The following is a 21627-nucleotide window of genomic DNA, read 5'->3' as shown; positions in this document are numbered from 1 at the left end:
CACACGCTGGTGTCGGAGATTCAGAGGAGGTTGCCAACAGCGGCACCACCAGTGACCCTGTTGACACCAGGGCTACCACGGCGAAGAGGAGACTCGCTGCCCCCATCCCCTCTTTAGGGGGACAGACACAACGCAAAACTATACGGACCACGCAGGAATGGGAGATCCTGCATAAGATCTTCTTTCATTCCATGATTGGCCGGGTGTTGGAGCTTTTCCAGCTCAACCCAGAGGAGGAGGGCTTCCTGTACCAACGCCGGGAGGCTAAGAGGAAGACTATCCTGTCAGTACAGCTCCTGGATGACGTTTGGGATTAGGTGCTGGCGTTGCTGAGCAACCCCTCCTCAGCCCCAGCGAAGAGAGACCAGCTTGAAAAGAAGTACCCTGGGCCAGAGTCTGTACCCAACAGAGGCGTAGCCAAGATTGTCTGACAAGTGGTGCCTAAAGCTAATGTAGTTGGGCCCACTGCAGTGACATTAACATATGTAAATCCCCACACAGCGCTGCAGAGTGGGCATTTATAGATTTTGGGTGGGCCTTGCCCGCTCAGGCCCTACCCTGTCTACGCCTCTGGTACCCAAGTGCCTGAGGTCTTAACTGTTGTCGGACTCAGTGGCCGCAAGGAAGAAGCCGTTGAGTTTGTCTTCTTCATCTGCACCCCCTGACAACGAGGGGAAGAAATTGGATTCCATGGGTAGAAAGGTAATTACTCAGCGGCAATGACGGTCAGGGTGGCCACCGCCTTAGCTATCATGGCCAGATACGAACAGGAGCCTTGGTACAAAATGGCTCAGCTCCTGGATCTCCTCCCTGATGACAAACAGGTTGAGGGTTTAGAGATAGTTCAGGAAGGTGAGGTGGCGTCGGACCACGCCATCACAGTGGCCCTGGACATTGCAGACACGGGTTTCCGCCAGATGCGCAACAGGGTTTGCCTTCACCGTTGTGGCTGGCTCAAGGCCACCAACTTTAGGCAGGAGGTCCAGACGAGAGTCCTGGACATGCCGTTAAATGGAAACAACCTGTTCAGGAAGCCTGTCGATGAATCCCTCTAGGCCATCAAGACCGACACAGAGACGGCCGGTGCTTTGGGCACTCTGCAACAACACCGGCTGTCCTTTTTGTTCCTCAGGAGGAAAGTCTAGTAGGTTTTCGAAGGGTTTCAGCAGGGGGTCGTCCTCTTACCGCCAACCCTTCAATTCTTTGACCCAGGAAGCCAACAGGGGTCGCTCCAAGGCCTTCGGAGATGGCCGCCATCATTGTCAAGAACCGAAAGGCGGCATGCCAACATCCAAGCAGGATTAAACCGGCCAGGATGTCGGGCTCCCACTCATGCACCCTGGTGCGAGGCCGGCTGGTGAACTTAGTCAGCGTGTGGGAGACCATCTCCACCAATCGATGGGTGCTGGACGGTCTCGCCCACGGACCCACTTTGGAGTTTCAACGGAAGTGTCCACGAATACCACTGGTGGCCCGACAGGAGCAACACATCCCTCAGCTGCTGCTGGAGGTTCGGGCCATGTTAAGAAAAGGGGCGATAGAGCTGGTTCCACAGTGGCTCCGGAGTTTACTCAGGATACTGGATGGAATTCGAATGTTGTTATGTCCAACACTTGGATGGAATTGTGAACATTGGCCTGCGTTGCATCTGGATTGCATTGTGAATGTTAGCATGTGCCACACATAGATGGAATTATGAAGGCTTGCAAATGCCACACTTAGATGTAATTGTGAATGTTAGCATGCTGCCACACTTATTTCGAATTATGACGATTACCAAGTGCAACACTTAAATGGAATTAGGAATGTACGCATGTCCCACACTTGGATAGAATTCTGAACGTTAGCCTGAGTCGCTTCTTGATGAGATTGTGAAGGTTAGCAAGTGCCACACTTTGACAGAATTGTGAATGTTAGCATGTTAAATATCATATAACCCACTAACCAAAAAAAGCTCAACATTTCTGCTTACATATCTCACAAACAAAACTCACACAACCATCTCTCGCACAACAACCCGCACGAACTTCACAACACCGCAACAACACATAAGCCGCACCAACAGCACACGAGGACTGACATCGATCCGATACTCGTACCAAAGCTCAGCACCCGGTGTATACCGAGTTGAAGCTGCCAACAGAACACCACTCCTCTCACTATCCTACTCCCTCCTCACCTAACTAACCCATCCCACCATCTAATTTGCAGATCCGCCAGAGCGCCTGAGGACCAACTCTGTTGTTGACGGTGCGCGGTACAAATACCTTTAACATTTAACATTAAACAGGGAACATCATTGTGAACTCCAGCCAGTAAAAAGACTGACAATAAGACTTTATGCACTCAGTGGTGTTGTAGGTGGAATTAGCTATGGCAGAGGAATACCTTGGAATGGCCATGGCAGGAAACTACCTTAAGGGATGGATGACCTTAAGGAACGGACGGAAGGAGGCAGCACGGGGTAGAAGGGTGGGGGAGGAGGGGCTACAAGGAAAAGTCAGACTGCTGTAGAGGGAAATAAAGGATGGTCATAATTCTACATGGCTCTATGTTGTTTATGGGCATAGGCCTGAGCCTTTCCACAGAGCCCTGCTCTGTCCAAATGCAATCCTCTGTGGCCCAGCTAGAATGGGCCACAAAAAATGCCAAGTTGGGGTAGTGTCTTTTCGCACACACCAAGTGGAATTCTTAGGGTTTTCCCTTCGACCTGAACATGTCAATATGAGCAACACATAAGGTGTGAGTTTTGTTGAATTGTCCACGTCCTGCGTCTTTGAAGATGTTATAAGCCTTCCCTGGTTTTACCAGTTTTTAGATACTTCATCCATTCTTTTTCAACAATGTTTGCCTCTTACATGAATAACTCGACCATGAATACCGTCTGCATGGTCAGAGATAACTCAAGTATCTTTTGAATCTCTGAAGCAAGCATTCACCACTGGACCAGTTCGTCGGCATACAAACGTGGACAAACCTTTTGTGGCGGAAGTAAATGCTTTGTCCCTGGCCTTTGAGGGGGATATTGTCATAATGTTGTCTTAAACATCAGTGTGAAGTTTTCCCCCTTTAAGGATATGGCATGACTCCATCATGACTTGGCTCAGACTAAAAGGACCTCAGATGGCATGTGCGTTTAGTACGGCAGCAGACTCCCTGTGTGGCAACTCTGGTCTGGTGTCCAGCACCTTATTTGATCAATGCCATGTGAGCACTGCCTGTATGTGCGGCCGGGCCGTGTGCCGGGCCGTGTGCCAAGATAATTCCTTCATCCGTGTGATCAAGGACTGAGGGTCGGTGCAGGGTTCCCCCTGCCTCTATCCTTGCAGCGTGATCGTGGCCATGTGGAGATCTGCTGCATGCCCGCAGCAACTGTCTGGAGACTGCGGGTGTCCCCGTCCCGAGGCCCCCAAAACAGTCAGCTACACCTCATTGCTTTTTTCACACGCAATCTAACTCCTGCAGAGCAGAATTACACTGTAAGAGCACGTGAGCTGCTTTGGATTAAAGCATCCTTTAAGGAGTGCAACATCAACTACAAGGTGCAAAACATCAGAAACTTGCTGGCCCTAGCATCCAACAAATGCACCATTGACAGACAGGCCAGGAAGCATTTGTTTTTCACTGCCTTTGATTTCATCATCACCTATAGTTCTGATAGACGACACAGCAGGGCAGATGCGCTCTCACCTGTGTGATGCTGGGCCAAACCTCATTAGGGACAAACACATATTTACTCCGGATTGTGTAATTTGCGTGAGTATGCCTGTACTGAACTTGACTCAAGCAACACAGCATTGGACTTGAAAGCATTTAGAAGATTTAAGAAGTATCAATACAACACTTCAAAAAGCACATCTCTATCTTCCACCAACTGCAATTCAAACGTATGCCATCCAATGACATTACAATTCTAAAGTTGCCGGCCATGCATGGCAAAAGGAAATGCTGGCGTTGTCACACTGCTGGTGCTTTTGTCACATGAAAAGTGATGTGATAGATTATGCTCTGGGATGTGCTATCAGTGCCCAGTGTAAGACAAGACGGGGAAAACTAGTGGGGTTGCTGTAATACATACCCATGCCGCAAACCATTGTTCCAAATCCCTATGGATTCTATTGTTGAATTACTTAAATATATAGTTATTGACTCGTTTAAAAAAATGGGCAGGCTCATACACTGCTTTGGCATTAATTGCGGACCTCACTTGGCGGATCTCTTTTCGGAAAGCGTACCACTTTTTGGTCTTACCTCAATCATCATTGCAGATAGAAGTACTCAATTCACCTCTAGGTTTTGGGGTGCCATGACAAAACTGAAGACATGTGTGTCACTTCAGTTTGCTATCCACAAAATAATAGTCTGAATAAATGCGCTAACCAGTCTGTGGATCAGTACTTGCAGGGGTTATATGTACAGCAGCAAACAACTTGGGTGTCAATCCTCTGTGCAGCCAAATAGTACAACAACTTAGTCCATTCCACCACCAGTATTTCATATTTATTGCCATGTATAGTCAGCATCCACACAGCCTTTGGTGACCATTGAATTCTCAGCAGTACCTGCCTTGGATTCCTTCCTATGGCACAGTCAACTGGTACATTGATGGTGGAACAACAATTTTATGCAGCCCAAGCCAATGTCAAGCAGTAAATGGAAGAGTACAAGACAACCAGCACCCCCCCCCCCTTTTAGCATTGGTGATACGTTATTGTTAGCCACTGATCATCTTAACATCCCAGTAGCTCCTAAGCTATCACAATATGTTGGGCTGTTTCACATCACACATGGCATTAAACTAGTTGCTTATAAACCGTCTTTGCTCAAAACATGCAAAATACATCCTGTTTTCCAGGCTTCCCTCTTCGAGCCATGTCCTCATTCTCCCCATTTACTCAGTCCTCCACTCCCATTGTTGGTACAGGGATCTAAGGCATGAGATTTTCAGTCATCTTGGGCTCCATAATTTGACTGGGCGAATTTTAAGGGATACAGGTCCGAGAATAGGACATGGGGACCATAACCCCATGTTCATGATCCGTGTTTGGTGGAGAAATTCCACTCTTTTCATCCTGACTGCATACCTGGGGCGCAGGCCTTCCGTGTGGGAGGGCACTGTTATGATTAGTTCACCCTACAGATTGGAGTGCCCTTATTCCATGTATCAATGGTGAGGAAATGTTGGCAGTTGGCATTTCAGGCAACTACACATCCCAGAATCTCCAGTCTGCAATGATGTGATCAGGCCATGCACGCACTCAACAGACATGCCCCCTTCCCCACACTCTGACAATACTGCAGAGGTAAAAGGGTATTGGTGGTGGTATACTTGCTTCTCAACCATGGCTTGCTCCCCAATTGCATCAGCACTTCTTTGTACTTTGTATCATACATTTGACTTTGTGGCTTGCTTCTCCCTTACTCCTGGTAAGTTTGTTCCATTGCCTGCTCTCTGGCCAATTTCCAGACCTGCCTTCTGAATATGTCTCTTTTGGATTGCCCTTTGGACATGGTTGCCACAAACCTGCCTTTGTGACTGTACATTCCAAAACACACACTGCTTCTGTTCTGACTGCTGTCTCCAACCTTCCTGTGGATTACTGCCCTCTTTCCTGTAGTTATGTCCTCATGCTGTCTGGGTCAGTCCCAGCAGAAACTGTTTTTGTAATAAATAGTCAACATGCAGCAGGGCAGAATGCTCTGTAGACTCCGACTACCTAAACATCCACATAGATTTCCAGCAGCGTCCACTTCTTTAAGGTATCTGGTGCAGGTTGGTGTGGTGTATATTGTACATGGTGTTGACTTCCTAGTACTCACCTGAGTGTTTTTGCCACCCTACAACATAGGAGAGAGCCATGCAGCATTCGTCCCTGCCTTTTCATCTGTCTGCCTAGTGCAGGAGTGTTGTAACATGTGTCACAGTCAGTTATCTGGGGGCCTAACTAAGGGATACCAGAGCCAGTCTTAAACCAGAGGTGGGGGTATGAGTTGAGAGGGACCCAGTGCCTGTCCCTTCTTTTTGTACCTGCATGCTTGCTACTAGTACCAGTATCTTGCCCAATACCGAAATTGATTATGCTCGCCAATGTGTCTCTCGCCTCTAGAAAACACAAGCTCCGGCGGGAAAACAGAGAGCAACTGGCAGGACCAAAACCTCAGCAAGTAGAAAGACAATCAAAGCTGTGTACGTAAACAACTCCACTGGCAACTACACCCAAAGGTCAAGCGTGGAGTGCTCCATACTGTAGAGCAGCACAGTCACCGACGAAGATGAGAATGTTCCATGCTACCAGGCAGCAGTGTTCTGGTTGTGAATCTGGCATCCCGTGTGCACTGGTAAGCATTAACACGAACTGCGACACTGAGACCCCATTTTTGCCTTTACTCATCTGCAACAGCTATTGTGGTGAAAGGAAGCCAGCAGTGGCCTGGCATACCAGGTGATGGAGGTTGCCAGTGTGGAGGGAAAGGGAAGGATAAAAGGAGGAGCAGGAAAAAGTAAGGTGTTTGTCATTTGGGTGAGGTTGAGGAAGGAGACGGAAGACCAAAAGACGAGGTAGAGGGAGGTCGGTGAAGACGGATGCAGAGAATTGCTGAGGAGCGTGCAATGTGAGGTGTTGGTTAGTGAGAGAAACTAGTACTTATTTGTGACTGTATGTGGAAGGTGTGCGAGTGACACAGAGTAGAGAATATATGGTAAGGTGAGTGGAAGGGTGAAAGTTTGGCGATTGTCCGTGGTATTGTAGAGTTGGGAAAAGGGTAGTAGTAGAGTGGAGAGAGAGGTACTAGTGCAGTGATGGGAGCAGTAGCTGAGAGGGTTAGTAGTAGAAACAGAGAGTAGTGGTGTGGAGCAGCAGGAGAGTGTAAGATCGGAGGGAGGGGTTGACAGTAGGGAAGAACAGAGAGGGGAACACTGGAGGGAGGGCATAGGTAGTGAAACGTAGATAAAGGAGACAATGAAGGTTTAGAAGGAGGAAGGAGTTAGAAGGAGAACATGGAGAAAGTCAGATCAGAAAGATGTAGGGAGAGGAGCGGGAGGGCTTGGAACTAAGAGAATGATTGGGCAATCTGTGTCTAAAAAGACACTCATCACTGAAAGCTACCTCTGGGGATTGTAGACGAAGGACCACCTAGATTGTCCTTAGAGGGAGTTAGTGAGATAAGGTGTTTGCCTTTAGGCCCTCGTCATCAGTTAGACAAATATTAGACTGTAGGGGTTACCAATCTTCAGTGCAAAGCCTGGGGTTGAGGGATGCCTAAGATAGGCACGGCAGCCCATGCCTAATTTAGATAGAGAGGGATGGCTTTTGGAGAGCCCCTGGACTACAAAAAATGAATAAAAACCCTTGAGCTATCTTTGGGAGTAGCTACGTTCTTGAGGCCATCTATGACACCTAACAGGATGAAAGTCTTGCCACCTCATTGGGTGTTTCTCTGTTGCTCCTGTTAGCCTTAAAATGGAGAGTGGAGACATGATTTATTTTTAGCAAAAGCAGGAGGAGGGAGAAGTAAGACCTATAGTCCGAGCAGAGCCCACAAGACTGGAGGGGAAGACCAGAATGTTGGGCCACACTGGGAGCTGGAAGAGAAACCGACAAGGCCAAACTGAGGAGCCAAGCGAACTGGGGTGGCTGGTAAGAAGCGGGAGAGGGGGGGAAAAACAGGGCTACAATGTTAAGAGAAGGGAAGGTGGGGGTAGTAACAACAGTGATCAAAGGGGTGAAGAAAGACAGGATATTGACAACAGTGCCAAAGGGGGTGAAGGTTATAATACAGTACCCAAAGGGGTGAAGGATGGGATAAAAACACCAGCAACCAACAGATTGAAGAATGATAAAACAGTATCCGCAGCACCTAAAGAAATGAAGAAGGTGGGGCTCATGATTACTGTACCCATAGCAGTGAAGGTGAGAATATTGGTATTAGTACACAAAGGGGTGAAAAAGGGGGTCCATAGAATAAAGGCTGGGAGAATACAGATCAGAGGTGGTTAAAGAAGGAAAGAGCTTTGGAGAGGAGAGCTAATAAGGTTGTTGAAATCTCAACAAAAAAGTACACCCTTGAAGAATGGGAAAGTGTGTGTGAGGGAAATGGGGCAATACAGATAGACACAGACTTCCCAGAGAGGGAAGACTGATAGAAGTCAGGCAGAAATAAGAGCAAGCTTTGGAGACAGAGTGGCATAAGGAAGTTGAAGAGAAGGAGGTCAGGCCCCTGGGGATAAAGACAGGTATCACTAGCCACTAGAACACTGTAGGATAGTTGGCCAACCTCGAATCCTGCTAAGATCGCCTAGTCCCCATTTACGACTTAGTGAGTTGCAAGGTGAGTTTGTGCCTGCCCAGGCACTGAAATTACTTGACTTTCCATTTCTTGTTAGCGCCGTAGCGTGTTGTGCCTTCCACTCCCCCTCCCCTTGCCTCCTCTTCCTTGTTGCTGCCCACCCTCCCGCCCACAGCGCTCCAATTGGCCATTCTGGCCCTCATAGACATCCACTGTATGCAGCCCTCCTCAGCGAAGGACCCAGAGGGAAAGGACGGCTTCCAGAAGCAGCTCCAGATAGTGTCTACCAGTGTCCGCCAGGAAAGTCTGCTGCAACGAATCAGGAAGGTTAAATCTGCGTATTTTAAATTACTGCTGTGTTTGAAAAAACTAGGCCTTTTTTCCCATTTTAGTAAAGTTGAATCTGGGTGTTTTACATTGCTGCTGTGTTTAAAAAACAAGTCCTTTTTTCCACTGGGTGATTTACATCGTGGTAACTGTGGTACTGTTTACTATTGCCCATTAGGATCACTCCCACTCCATTGGTCCCACACCCTGTAAAGGGTGCCGTTGTACGGCTGTGAGTTCACTTGTATCTCTCCTCCTGTGTCTTCCCCTCTCATTTGTAAGCGACCCCCCCTCACTGCATCCTGTGTTGTGTGGCACTGGGCTATGCATCTCTCTCTGTGAATGTCACCATGCTAAAGGTCATGTAACCCACTAACCAATATAAGCTCAAACTCTGCATACTTATCTCACTCAAAAAACTCACGCAACCATCTCTCGCACAACAAGCCGCACGCACTTCACAACACTGCAACAACACATACGCCGGAGCAACAGCACACGCGGACTGACACCGATCCAATACCCGCACCAAAGGTCAGCACCCGGTGTACACCGAGTTGAAGCTGCCAACAGAACACCACTCCTCTCACTATCCTACTCCCTCTTCACCCTACTAACCAATCCCCCCTTATCATTTACAGATCCGCCAGAGCGCCTGGGGACCAATTCCGTTGGTGACGGTGCGCGGTACAAATACCTTTAACATTTAACAATTCTCTCGTGCCCTTCTCCTCCCACCTTCCTCCTTCGCACCCTCAATGGTGCTCTCTGTTTCTCCCATCTTCTCTAACTGCTGCTCTATCTCCTATCCCTCTCACTTAGTCAGGAAGGAAGACGTTCAAGAGGGACATCCGGGTCTCCAACCCAGGCCTTCCTATCGTTGATACCTACATCAGGCCTTCCTCCAGACAGACGCTCACCGACATTCTCTTTGTCGTCCCCTCGCCAGACCTATGGAATCTTCATATCGTCTTGGCTCTCTCTCCTATCGCTTCCTCTCCCATTAATGGTGGCACTCGGTGGAAGGCCTTCTTGGCCTACTTCCACTCCTCCAAGCACGGTAAGTGAGTTTTTCCAATCCCTCCTAAGATTGGTCTTTTTTGCTACTCAGAGCTTTTAATTCATCTATGTCCCGTTAACGGCACTCCAAGACACTCTTTTCATTTGTTGTAGAACCATACCACAGGTTGTGAGGAACCTACATCACAATTCAAATCCTGATGAAGGCCGTTAGATTGGAGCTACCCAAAATGCAATAAGCCGAAACACCATTGTGTCGACTCTTGTTTGTCTTTTTATGCCAACGTGGCAGAAAACACCCCACGTTTAACTCTTTAATTGTTTCACTGTAACCCTGTTTAAAAAAACAAGGTTTTATATTTAACAAAGCACCCGACGATTGAAAAATGTACCAATTGCAGTTCTGTTTGTTTCTTTGTTATGAATGTTTAAGGTTCACTATATGTTTTCATGGTATGTCATGCTTATGAACTTATTTGCATAAATACACAAAAACATAATTTTGTGTTTGTAAAAGACTACTGAACGGCCAGTGTGTTTTTCAATGTGGTTCTGTCCGGGATCTCCCTGACCAATTGTTTATATATATCTTGTAGAACCTGGAACGATCAGGGAAAGGCCAGGTGCCCCCTTTTTTTCCACGCTCTTACCGAGACATGGTTCACGGCCAGCTCTGTCACAAGTTTTGACACTCTCCTCCCTGACGGCAACAAGATCCTCTCCGAGTCCAGAACCAACCGACCCGGAGGTGGAGTAGCTCAGATCTTTCCTGAGTGGCTCCCTGCTTCTGTTATTGCTGGCAGACCTACTCCTCCTTTGAATTATATGATATGGCAACAAGCGTTTCAAGGCCTATACACAAGTGTCCTCAAGAATGATTGGTATACAGACTCTCGATCTCTCCTGGCCTCTTTCTGACTGTGGCCACCATCTACAGGCCACCTAGCCAGGTTGCCCTCTTCCTCTCTGAGTGGGCTGACCTCTCCTCTTTTCTCCTTGCCGCTAGCTCTCAATTTCTTCTCCTCTGCAACCTCTGCATCCACCTGGATGCTTCCAATCCCTCCGCTGGGCTTTTCTGCGACCTCTGCGACACGTTCTCGCTCTCCATTCTGCCCTCTGGTCCGACACACTCTGGAGGGCATACGTTGGATGTTCTCATCTCCTCAGACATCCCCCTCTATAACCCTCTCACCACTCCTCTATGTTGGACTGACCACTTTCTACTTTCCTCTCACCTGAAACTCTCTTTCCCTCAGGCAAAGCCCAGCCCACCACTGTCACCTACCTTCGTGGTCATTCGGCCCATGAAGCATGCGTCAGTGGATGCCTTTGCCTCTACTTTCTCAGCTCCTCCTACTCCTGCAGCTGACTCACACTTTGACACAGCACTCTCTAATCTGTATCTTTCTTTCTCCAACACTCTGAACATCCTTGCCCCTTTCATGAGAATTCGGCTGAAGCCTACCTCCAAGTGCAACTCTTGGTATGACTCCGAACTCGCCTTCATGAAATGCAAGTGCATGGTGGCTTAGAGGAAGTGGAGGGCTTTGGACGCATCCTTTGACAAACTGGCCTGCCGCCTGCTCCAAAGGCGACACAGACTCTTTGTCCTGTCGAACAAGAGAGCCAACATTCAAGCCCACGTCTCTGCGACTTATTACAACACGGTCAAACTCTTTAAAATCTGCAAGGAACTGGCCAATCCTGCTGCAGTCTCTACCTCTCCTGTTCCCTTCCAGTCCCTCTGTATGGCTCTGGCCTCTCACTTCACCACAATAACTCAGGACATCCTGTCCTCTATCTCCCCTTCTGCTCTCACCCCCGCCCCTTTGGCCAATGCTCCATCCCCTCCTCCTTTCTCCTCCTCCTTTCTCCTCTTTCTCTCTGACAATATCTGACGAAGTTTCAAGACAAGTCCGATATATGAATGTGTTGTCTAAACAGGTGTTCCCCTGCTCCTCCAGAACCATCAAGGACCATATTGACACCCTCGCTACAGCTTTGGCTGATTTCTGTAATCACTCTTTGGCCACTGTAACTTTCGCCTCTCTCCTCAAGAACCCCATTGTTGCCCCCCTCCCCTCAAGAAGCTGTCTGCCGATCGTACCTGTCTGGCAAACTATTGCCCGATCTCTATCACCCCTTTCCTGCGCAAACTCCTGGAAAAGCTGGCTGTAGGAACATAGGGCGACATGGGAAAATACTTTTTATGGTAGTTTATTTCAGTAACAATGCAACAGACCCACAGCGCAGCATCTCCCTTTACTCTAGGCTCAACGGCTCTCACTGGAATGCCCTTTAATCCATAAGACTCCATTTAAATTGTTAACTACATCACCATGACCTCACTTAGCATCCTCTCTATATACATATTTACATAAGAAGCACTATATCACAGGCCATCTCCCAGCTTACTCTTCACACTGAATCTGTTGCTTGTCTCCATGAACATGAGCCTGGCTTCAAAGCTGCCAGAGGCACAGAAACTGCTCTCCTTAACACCCGTGAAGATCTGCTCGATAACCTTGATTCCAGCACTCCATCTCTCCTCATATGCCTTGATCTTTCCTCTGCCTTTGACTCTGACATCACGGATCAGGCCCTGAAGTGGTTGACCTCCTTCCCCTTGGACCGCCCCTTCCAGGTCCAACTTGGTTCCTTTCTCTCCTGCACCTGTCTCTCCACCTGTGGCGTCCCCCAGGGCTCTATCCTCTCACCCTGGTTTTTCAATCTCTAATTGGCCCCTTTTGGCCTACCTGATCTCCACCTTCTTCTCTAACTTTCTGTGTTATGCGGATGACACTCAGCTCTCCTTCAGGCTCCGCTCAGCCTCCTCTCCTCTAGCTCATTTCTGACTGTCTATCCGCGATTAAGGACTGGTGCGTCTCCAACGATCTCTGCCTTACTGCCAGTAAGAGGGAGATCCTTCTCATTGGGACTCCTGCTCCGGCTTTCCATCTCTCACTCTGGCCGCCCTCCCTGGGCCCTCTCCCTTCACCTACCTGTGAGGCAAAAAACCTTGGTGGCATCTTCCACTCCACTCTCTCTTTCTCTATGCACATCTTGGATGTTGCCAAGAGATCCCACTACCAGTTGCACCTCCTCAAAGGTACTCTTCCCTTTCTCACCTTGCCCCAGAAGCTCACCGTCTCCAGAGCCCTGGTTCTTTCTAGGCTGGACTACTGTAACAGCCTCTTTCTCAATCTGCCTTGCCCTGCTCTCCACACTCTGCAACTAATACAGAACAGGACTGCAAGACTCATCCTTGGCCTCAAGCCCAGGTACTGTATCTCTCCAGCCCTGAAATCCCTTCACTGGCTCCAGGTAGCAGCAAGAATCAAGTTCAAGACCCTTTGCATTGTCCACAAGGCTTTCTGGGGCTGGGGCCCGCACTACATGCAACGCTGTCTTCCTAAATACCTTCATTCTCGCAACCTTCGCTCAGCTGCCTCTAACACTCTAAGGGTCAGACGCTTCTCCAGGCAGAAAGTGGGGGGTAGATCTCTCTCCTCTGCAGGTGCCTCCCTCTGGAATGGCCTCCTTGCTCCTCTCAAACCTAAGGCAGACCACCTGAAGTTCTGCAAACAGCTCAAAACTTTCCTTTCTCTCTCTCTCTCTCTCTCTCTCTCTCTCTCTCTCTCTCTCTCTCTCTCTTTTTCTCTCCCACTCTCTCTCCCCCTTCCCTCTCCCCCCCTCTTTCCCTCCCCTGCTGACCGAACGGTTGCTTGACCACCCTCAGTGTCTCACGGGGTACCAGGCTCTCTCTTGATCAGTCACCCCTGCACTGCCTCTTGGCGTCCACGCACTTAGAGGCTGAAACTGTAACCCCTACAGTCCCTTGCCTCCTTGCACTTACCCAGAGCCGTGCTGCACTTACTCTGAGCATTGCTGCCCTGTTTCCTGTCCCTCTCCCTGGCACTTCTCCACCCCTTCCCTTTGCACTTCTCATTCTCGCACTTGCATGATTTGAATGAACCAAGGCCTAGTAAGATCTTTTTTGTTGTCCTCCCTCTGCCCCCCCTTGTCTTGTCGCACCTAGAAACACTTGTGTACAGGCGCGTTATAAATGACTTATCATATCATAAAGCTCACCACCTAGGTCCTTCTACTCCGGGAACCAGGATTCCTACATTCCCATTTCGTCCAAATCTGGGAAGAGTGTAGGTCAAGTTCTGAACAAGTTCTGCTCAGACGTTTGTAGATGTCATTGTTAGTTTGGGACTTTGGAAGCTAGTCCTATTTTTACGATCTGCACCCCCTTGAAAAACACATAATATTCTATACGTTTTGTTCTCATTTAAAATATACCCTTAAAGCAGAGTGCAGTCCCCTCCTGTCTGTAACGTCTACGTAACTAACAAACCTATGCTGGTGCAGGTAGGACTAACAACGGCTCTCCCCGCAGTGAACACCTTCCCAAGCTGCTGCCTTAAGGCCTTAGGGTACATTGCCTGGCTGAACAACTGGCATCATTGCTACGATCCATGTCCAAGTACTAAACACAGGGCTTGTGTGAATCATCACTGAGATCTGCCACATGCAATGTTTCCAAGGCTTCAACCCCAAAGACATTAAGGCAGACATATGAATGTATTTGGTGAAACAGAGTGACAGGTTCCCAAAGCAGTGCCTGTGGTTCACAGGAAAAAAAGAATTGAGGTAGAGGGCATATGCAGTTCCAGACATTTACTAGCCATGTTAAATTGCGTGCTAGTGGCACCCATGGCACCAAATTGAAGAAAGTCATGGAGGTGCACCTATGCTTCTGATGTCTGTTTAAAAACAGTTGCAGATCCATAAAGCACCAAGAGCTCTTTCAAAAGATAAGGAATCTGTAGGAGGGCTTAATACAATAGAAATATGTTCAAATAAGAATTTAGAGATGATTGCACAAACTTTATGTAAACTTTCGTGCAGATCTGTTGGATGCCCAAATGCTAAGAATCTTAACTGTCTTTCTAGTGGAAAATCAACAACCGCAGAGGAACTTTTGCAGTAAATATGTGTATGAGTAATGCATTACCCTTGTATCATAAGCTCATATAACATTCAAAAGTGAAGTGCAACTCTGTCTCAGAGTCTTAGCGGAATAACATTCATTGTATGGCTTAAATATTTTCTTTACTTACAGGAAACCACTTGGTACATTATGCTTCAATCATCTGATCAATCGTTGAATGCATTCTCCATTTTTAAGTAGGTCTCTGTAAAATGCATAATAATCCATACGTCATTGCTGCAATAGTTCTTATTTTATTGTTCATTGTACATGTGGTTTTCCAGGTTTATCTTAAATTGCTACCTTTTCTTAAATTGTTGTCATATATATTGTGGTACGAGCACATTTCCTCTCATGTTTATTAAGATGACTTTTCCTAACAAACCTTTTACCACATTTACTACATGTATATGGTCTTTCCCCAGTGTGCATTCTTATGTGTCCTTCTAGATAATCTTTCCGAATAAAATTCTTGTGACAGAAAGAACACACATAAGGTCTTTCACGCGAATGCGTTCTACGGTGTGTGTTAAGATTGCTTTTTTGAGAGAAGATTTTCCCACATTCAGAACATGCATAGGACCTCTGCGTTAAATGTGTTCTTATATGTCTAATCAATGTTTTCTGGAAACTGAAGCTTTTCTTACATTCAGTGCATGTGTACGTGCCTCGATGTTGCTTTGTGTTTGGAACATCTTCCAGAAAATGTGAATTATTTAGCGTACTCTCACATTCATTATGTCTATCTGATCTTCTCACGGTGGGGCATTCCTGTAGTGAATCAAAATGTGCCAAATTGCTGAACCCGATTTCACATCCAGCAGGGTTCTCCTCTTTCACTTCCTGATAACCTTCTGACAAAACTGGGCTTCTTGAGTTTGTTTCCCACTGAGTGGTCTGAGGAACCAATATGCTGCTTTTCCCTGCTAAAACTTCAGATGGTGGAGCCTTTTCACAGCACTTTCTAGGATCTTCATCTATCTCTTTTCTTTCGTTGCTTTCTTCACCTATTTGATTGAAATGAAAGAAAGTCCTTAGCACGGGACAAGTAACTAGAGAACATTTTCCCTTAGAGCTATCAATATGAATGGAGATATATATATATATATATATATGTATATATATTTAATAACGATTATGGAAGAGAGTTTTAAAAATGAACGCAAATGAAAAAAGGCAGGTGATATACTTTTTAATTTACGTTCTTTGTAGAAATGTGCAAATTACCTTAGGCACAATGGTGACCTGAACATTTGTTAGGGACAGTGTGGCAAAAGATATGCTAGGGAACCCCATTTGATATTTATTTATCTATGTATTTATTTAACCATTTATAAATCCCCTTAGGCCCATGTGCAATCGGGTGCTAAACAAAGAGAGAAACAAACACGTCACACAACAAATAACATTATACAAAAGCAAAGCAAAAACAAACACATTACATACATTAGATAACCTCGACATCCAAGCAGTCATAGAAACTTGGCTACATGACGCAGCAGGTACAGCCCTTTCCCTAGCAATACCCAAGGAGTATCAATTACTAAGACTAGACCGCCAGAATGCCAGAGGCGGCGGCTTAGCCATCATCTCCAAATCCAACCTAAATGTAAGATTAACACCACCGCCCACCCTAAAATCCTGCGAACTCCTGACCGCTAAATTACCAATATCCCCATGCCAAACCCTAACTATCTATCTCATTTATAGGCCACCAGGACCCCTAGGCCTATTCGAAGAGGAATTATCCAGCCTCTTAGCGGGCAACACAAAAAAGTAATCCCAGACAATGATCCTTGGTGATCTTAACTTAGGTCTTAATGACCCAGATGACAAACAAGCGCAAGCTATTGCCACCATGCTTGAGGGACACGGACTCACTCAAAATAAAGTTCTCACCCCCACCCATGATAAAGGGAGAATACTAGACTGGGTAGCCACCCCCAACTGCCCTACTACTATCACTAAAATTACACCCCAGCCGTGGACTGACCACTTCCTCATTAACTTCCACCTAACATTCAACAAGATGCTCAGGACAGAAAAAAATAATGGCACCATTGGTGCTCACTAGAGCCAAAAAAAATCTCACACCTGACAATATCTTACCCCTACTCCTACCAACCATCAATGCCCTGCCAACAGATTTTGACCCAGATACCATGGTCAAAATATACAACAACACCATGGTCATAGCCATGGACACTGTTGCCCCATTGAAGAACTGTAAAAGTAAACAACAATCCCACCTCAATACTTGGTTCACCCCCCAGCTAAAAGAACTAAGATTGGAAAAAGGAAGCTTGAAACTGTATTTCGTCACACCCCCACAGCTGAAAACAAACTTAAACTCAAACGATTCGCTACCAACTACAAGAAAACTATCATTCAAGCTAAAAAAGACGTCTACAACGACAGAATCTCCAACGCATGCTCTAATACAAAGGAATTATTTGCAATCCTGCGAGAACTTGAATCTCCCATACCACCACCCGATAATGTACCCAAAGACAAGCAATGGTGTACCAATATCCAAAACGCCCTCACAAATAAAGTGAAAACTCTACAATCCAAAATTGCCCTAAAAAAAGCCTTGCTCCCTATCATCGAAACCCCCAGTGCGCCCAAACCTACGACTACTCCCAATCCTAGCTTAACACCTTTCAAATTCGCTAAAATCTCTACTCACGAAACTGAAAAAATCATTGCCTCGCTTAAACCGTCAAACTGCAAAGGTGATCACTGCCCGGCCCAGATAATTAAGAATGCCGCCAGAGACCTAGCCCCGTTCGTTACCAAACTTATCAACGCCTCCTTCTCATCTAGCACAGTCCCAAGCAGTTTAAAAGAGTCCTGGGTTCTCCCCCTGCTAAAAAAACAAACCCTGGACCTAGCGTCAGCCACCCACTTCTCAAGTGAAGCTATAGCCTGGGTTCAATCCTTTCACGACAATAGAAGTATGCAAGTCTTCTCCACCTTAGACTCTGCAGACCCTATCCAGACAACATGAGTCCCCCAGGGTTCCTGTGTCTCGCCAACGATGTACAATATCTTTACTAAACCTCTATTCGACAAATTGAACAGACTGGGCGTCACCTACACAAATTATGCAGACGACACCCAGATCCTCATCCCCCTTTCGGGCAATTTCGCTATGGATACAGCATTAGTAAATAAAATGTACACCCTCATTCAGGCATGGATGGCAACCTATGGCCTCTGCCTGAATGACAAAAAAACAGATCCTCATTCTAGGCTCACCTAACAACTTAAAAAAACTTGATTCCAACTACAGCTCCTTCAATATCGACGGCAATATAATCCCCGTTGCCAAAGAGGTGAAGACCCTTGGTTTCTACTTGGACTCGACCTTATCCTTAAAGAAACAAGTGAACTCCCTGGCCTCATCCACGGCCTACACTGGCAAACTCATTAAAGCAAAAAGAAGTATCTATCAGAGCACACCTAATTACTCAAAAACTAAATAACTATTTAGAGAGATTTTATTACAATTCTGGGTGCTGGGGAGGAATACACGCCCTGACACTGGAGCATGTGTTAAACATAAAACAAAAAGTGTCTAAACTTAAAGACACTCCCGTCCCCTGCACACCTTACAAGCTGAAATAAATCAGTCAAATTTCATAACATTTGCACTTTTATATATAGAAAGAATTGTCAATTCAGAACATAGGTAACAAAATATCTTCATAAAAGTACAGAAAAAAGCTATCAACTGACTTCCAATATGGCCAGCATGAAAAACAAATCAAACCAGACAAAAAAATAAGCTCCCAATTTTGAACTGCAGCTTCAAGCTCTACGCGTTTCGGGGACTATCCCCTTCTTCAGGAGCAAAAATATCTCACAGTGGGAATGTTGTCAAAGAAAATAGAGTCTCTGTCTGTGCATCTGTCTGTGCACGACGTACACAGAACCAGGATCCCTGCGAATACTCCTGCCGTCCTCAACAAGTGAAATGTGATTGCCGAACTCTAAGGCAAATCAATAGCCAATCCAATCCAAATTCAGGACTTCCAGTACTCCGCATCCAATGTAAAGCATCCTGCTGATTATAGATATGTATAATGCAATTCCAGAAGCGCACCTCTTCACCTCAGATTCAACGGCTCCTCTCCAATTTACACGTAACAGATTTTTTTTTTTTTATTTTTTTTTATTTTAAACTCATTAAAGCATGCAGACCCTTCCTCTCACCAGCTAGTTGCATTATCCTAGCCAATGCAGTGATCCTCTCAAAACTGGATTACTGCAACGCACTATATGTAGGCGCTAACAAACACATCAATAAACTCCAAACCCTGCAAAACAACGCGCTCAGAACGGCCTTGAACCTCCCAGTCAGAGAGCACATTTCAAATGCGCGTAGAAACTACAACTGGCTAAAAATCGGCGATAGGATCACCTTCAAAATTGTCACACTAACATTCAAATGCCTGAACAATGCTGCCCCCCCCATACCTCAGGGTTAGAATAATAAGAAAAACCTCTTCATGACCAACCAGAACAGCCAACTCTTTCTGCCTCCAAACCCCAAGATTCCGGCTAAAAAAAAAAACAGGAGGCAATAGCTTCCCTGTGCAAGCAGCTCAGTACTGGAATGCCCTACCAGTGGAACTAAGACGGGATCAGTCCTACAACAGCTTCAGGCACCATACCCGCACCTGGCTCCGTTGCAATGACCTTTAAAACCTGAGACTTTGTGCATTGTGTATTGATACCCACCCACTCTATCATGTAAATGGACACACTGCATCTCCTGCTTATAATATGTACCTAAATGTAAAGTAAAGAATGTATGTAATGTAATTACTGTATATAACATATAATACCAACATGTGATAACACTGTAATCAAGTTCTAAGTATGCTTGTTATTCTGCGCGTCCAGCTACCCAAGGGTTTTCTGGCGCCCTATAAATAAACAAACAAACACACAAACAAACAAACATATAAAAAAACAAACTACAGGCCCTAAAAATACTTCAAAACTAACAGGCAATTAATTGCTATACATCCTCAATAATTATGGAGAGAAAAAAGAATTAAAAAAAGTATATTGTGGCATAAAGAATTTAAGGAACATTAAAAGAATGACATAAATAGCTAGATAATTCATTCTAAATTAGCTATATGTCTCCAACATGATCAACCATAGTGTTCAAATACAATAGGTCATCCAATACAATTTTTTAACCCCCACCGTTAGCTGAATTGAGACAACTACAGGTCATCCAGCACAATATTCAAATTCGATTCAAATGACCCCTTGGCCAACCACTCACAGATGCTGAGAAACATAGGGAGGTTACCTTTCCTGCAGCCTACAACAATACCGTCCTTGTTTATATGTTGCCGTCTTATATACCCTGGCCCGACTTTATGGTTTAGCCTTGCTAACACTTTGTTCCTCAACGCATCTGTTGGCTTCCTCCTCTCCGGCTTCCCTACGTTGGCGATAACACAATTTCACTTATCCAGTATCAGTTCACTTGTTTTTTCTGTTTACAATCAATGGCATTTGTTTTTATCTTAGTCAGTTTTAGCAGTTTATATGGATCTAAAGTCCGTAAACCAAAACTCACATACAAATATACACAGTCCAATATAAAAACATAATACAATATACATAAATAATCTTGCAGTACACACATTTAAAAATACACAGTCCATACTGAAGCCCTGCAGTGTCCAAAGGCGTTAGACGAGCATCCATGTAACGTCTGGCATCTGGATTGGAGGGCAAACAATAGCTTAGCGAGGGGGTAGTTTCTGTTAAAGTGTTCACAATGCGCTTCCGTCTATTCCATGCCTTCCTCGAATATCCTTGAGCATGTGAGTTGATATAGCAGTATTTTGTTTTGAGCTAATGATTTTAGCTACGCTTTGCAGGGGAGGTGGACAACTACCCGGTGTGCCTAAAGCATTTGCCATTCTTGACTGTTTCTATACCGGACAGGCATGAGCTAGGGCCACGGTAGGAGCTTGGATTGAAGAAACATCCTTCCCTTGCCCCTCCCATCCAGTTTCGCTACTCAACTCAGGTATGCTTCTTAATGATATTGAGTTGGTCTGACAGCATTTATCTGCCAACATCTTTGGTAGCTCACCCATACCCTCTCCAAAGGACTCGACCCATTGCAAGAATTCTTTCAGATTGTCTGCATGGTCAAGTTGGGCCATGCTACACTTTTTGAGGGTATGCTGATCCATGGGGACTATAGGAGGTTGCATTAAGTTATTCTTCATTGATGTTGTGACCTCTGATAAACGACATGTTAACCTCCATGGCAGAGTACTGTAACTGATCAGTCTCTAAATATAATACTGCAGGTAAATGACTCCCCGGCTCAGCCCGATTACAGATGTTTTCACCGGAATCCCTAGATTTCATAATTATTTTTATGGACGGCCTAGAAAGTCCTTCAGTGGTATATATGCTTTGAGGCAGTTCCTTGGGTTTCTATGAACATGACAGCATTTCTGAAAAATCAGAAACATAGTAGGACGCTACAACTTCCTCATCTGAAGATCTCATCCCTCTTAATTTTGGTCTCCTTTTAACGCTCATTTCCAAGACATTCTTAAAACACCCTGCACAAGGCAATGGAGAACATGGTGAAGAGCTGGGTGATAAACTAGATGTAGTAATACACACATCTGAAGAAATGCGAGCTGACAAAGACACAAGAACGACTCCCCTGAGTGGAAAGTATGTGGCCCCACCCACAGCTCACGGCAAAAATGCAGCACACTTGCTGCTTGTCTGAGCAAAGGGGAAAAGAAGCAAAAGATACTCCTGAAAGATTGCCAATTGCCAATAAAGCTAGCTATGCAGAGAGACCACTTGGCTAGTCACATAAGTACCTAAAAACAGGATTAGTGGCTAGTGCTACTAATGCAACATGCCAGACGACGAGACCAAGCAGTACCTTAGGATACTCTCACTGCCATCAGCCTGTCAAACGACCCCTT

General features: G+C 45.9%; 1 protein-coding gene and 1 long non-coding RNA gene across 8 annotated transcripts in view; one reads left to right on the top strand and one right to left on the bottom strand.

The window, feature by feature from the left end:
* The window catches only part of LOC138467455 (zinc finger protein 436-like), a 252005-nt gene that overhangs the window by 14440 nt on the left and 215938 nt on the right, over positions 1-21627 (bottom strand). For 3 of the 7 annotated variants that reach the window (XM_069607462.1, XM_069607461.1, XM_069607460.1), the window contains exons 7-8: positions 19965-20099; positions 14867-15639 (exon numbers count right to left, since the gene is read on the bottom strand). The exons of 1 other annotated variant lie outside the window; for it this stretch is intronic. In XM_069607462.1, coding sequence (XP_069463563.1) covers positions 14942-15639; positions 19965-20099 — 833 coding nt within the window. In that variant the 3' untranslated portion in view covers positions 14867-14941. Of the gene's footprint in view, positions 1-14732; positions 14838-14866; positions 15640-19964; positions 20100-21627 lie in introns of those variants that run through there. 3 more of the 7 variants (XM_069607464.1, XM_069607463.1, XM_069607466.1) reach the window with 2 other exon arrangements.
* Positions 1-21627, top strand: part of LOC138467457 (uncharacterized) — a 229747-nt gene that overhangs the window by 130523 nt on the left and 77597 nt on the right. Inside the window, exons 3-4 of the long non-coding RNA XR_011268101.1 lie at positions 6108-6339; positions 14765-14829. This is a non-coding gene — a long non-coding RNA (uncharacterized lncRNA). The remainder of the gene's footprint in view (positions 1-6107; positions 6340-14764; positions 14830-21627) is intronic.

The sequence above is a fragment of the Ambystoma mexicanum genome, chromosome 4q (assembly GCF_040938575.1).
Source record: "Ambystoma mexicanum isolate Mex_15411 chromosome 4q, UKY_AmexF1_1, whole genome shotgun sequence".
NCBI lineage: Eukaryota > Metazoa > Chordata > Amphibia > Caudata > Ambystomatidae > Ambystoma > Ambystoma mexicanum.
The sequence above is the reverse complement of the archived record's forward strand: the minus strand, read 5'-3'. Positions and strand labels throughout refer to the sequence as shown.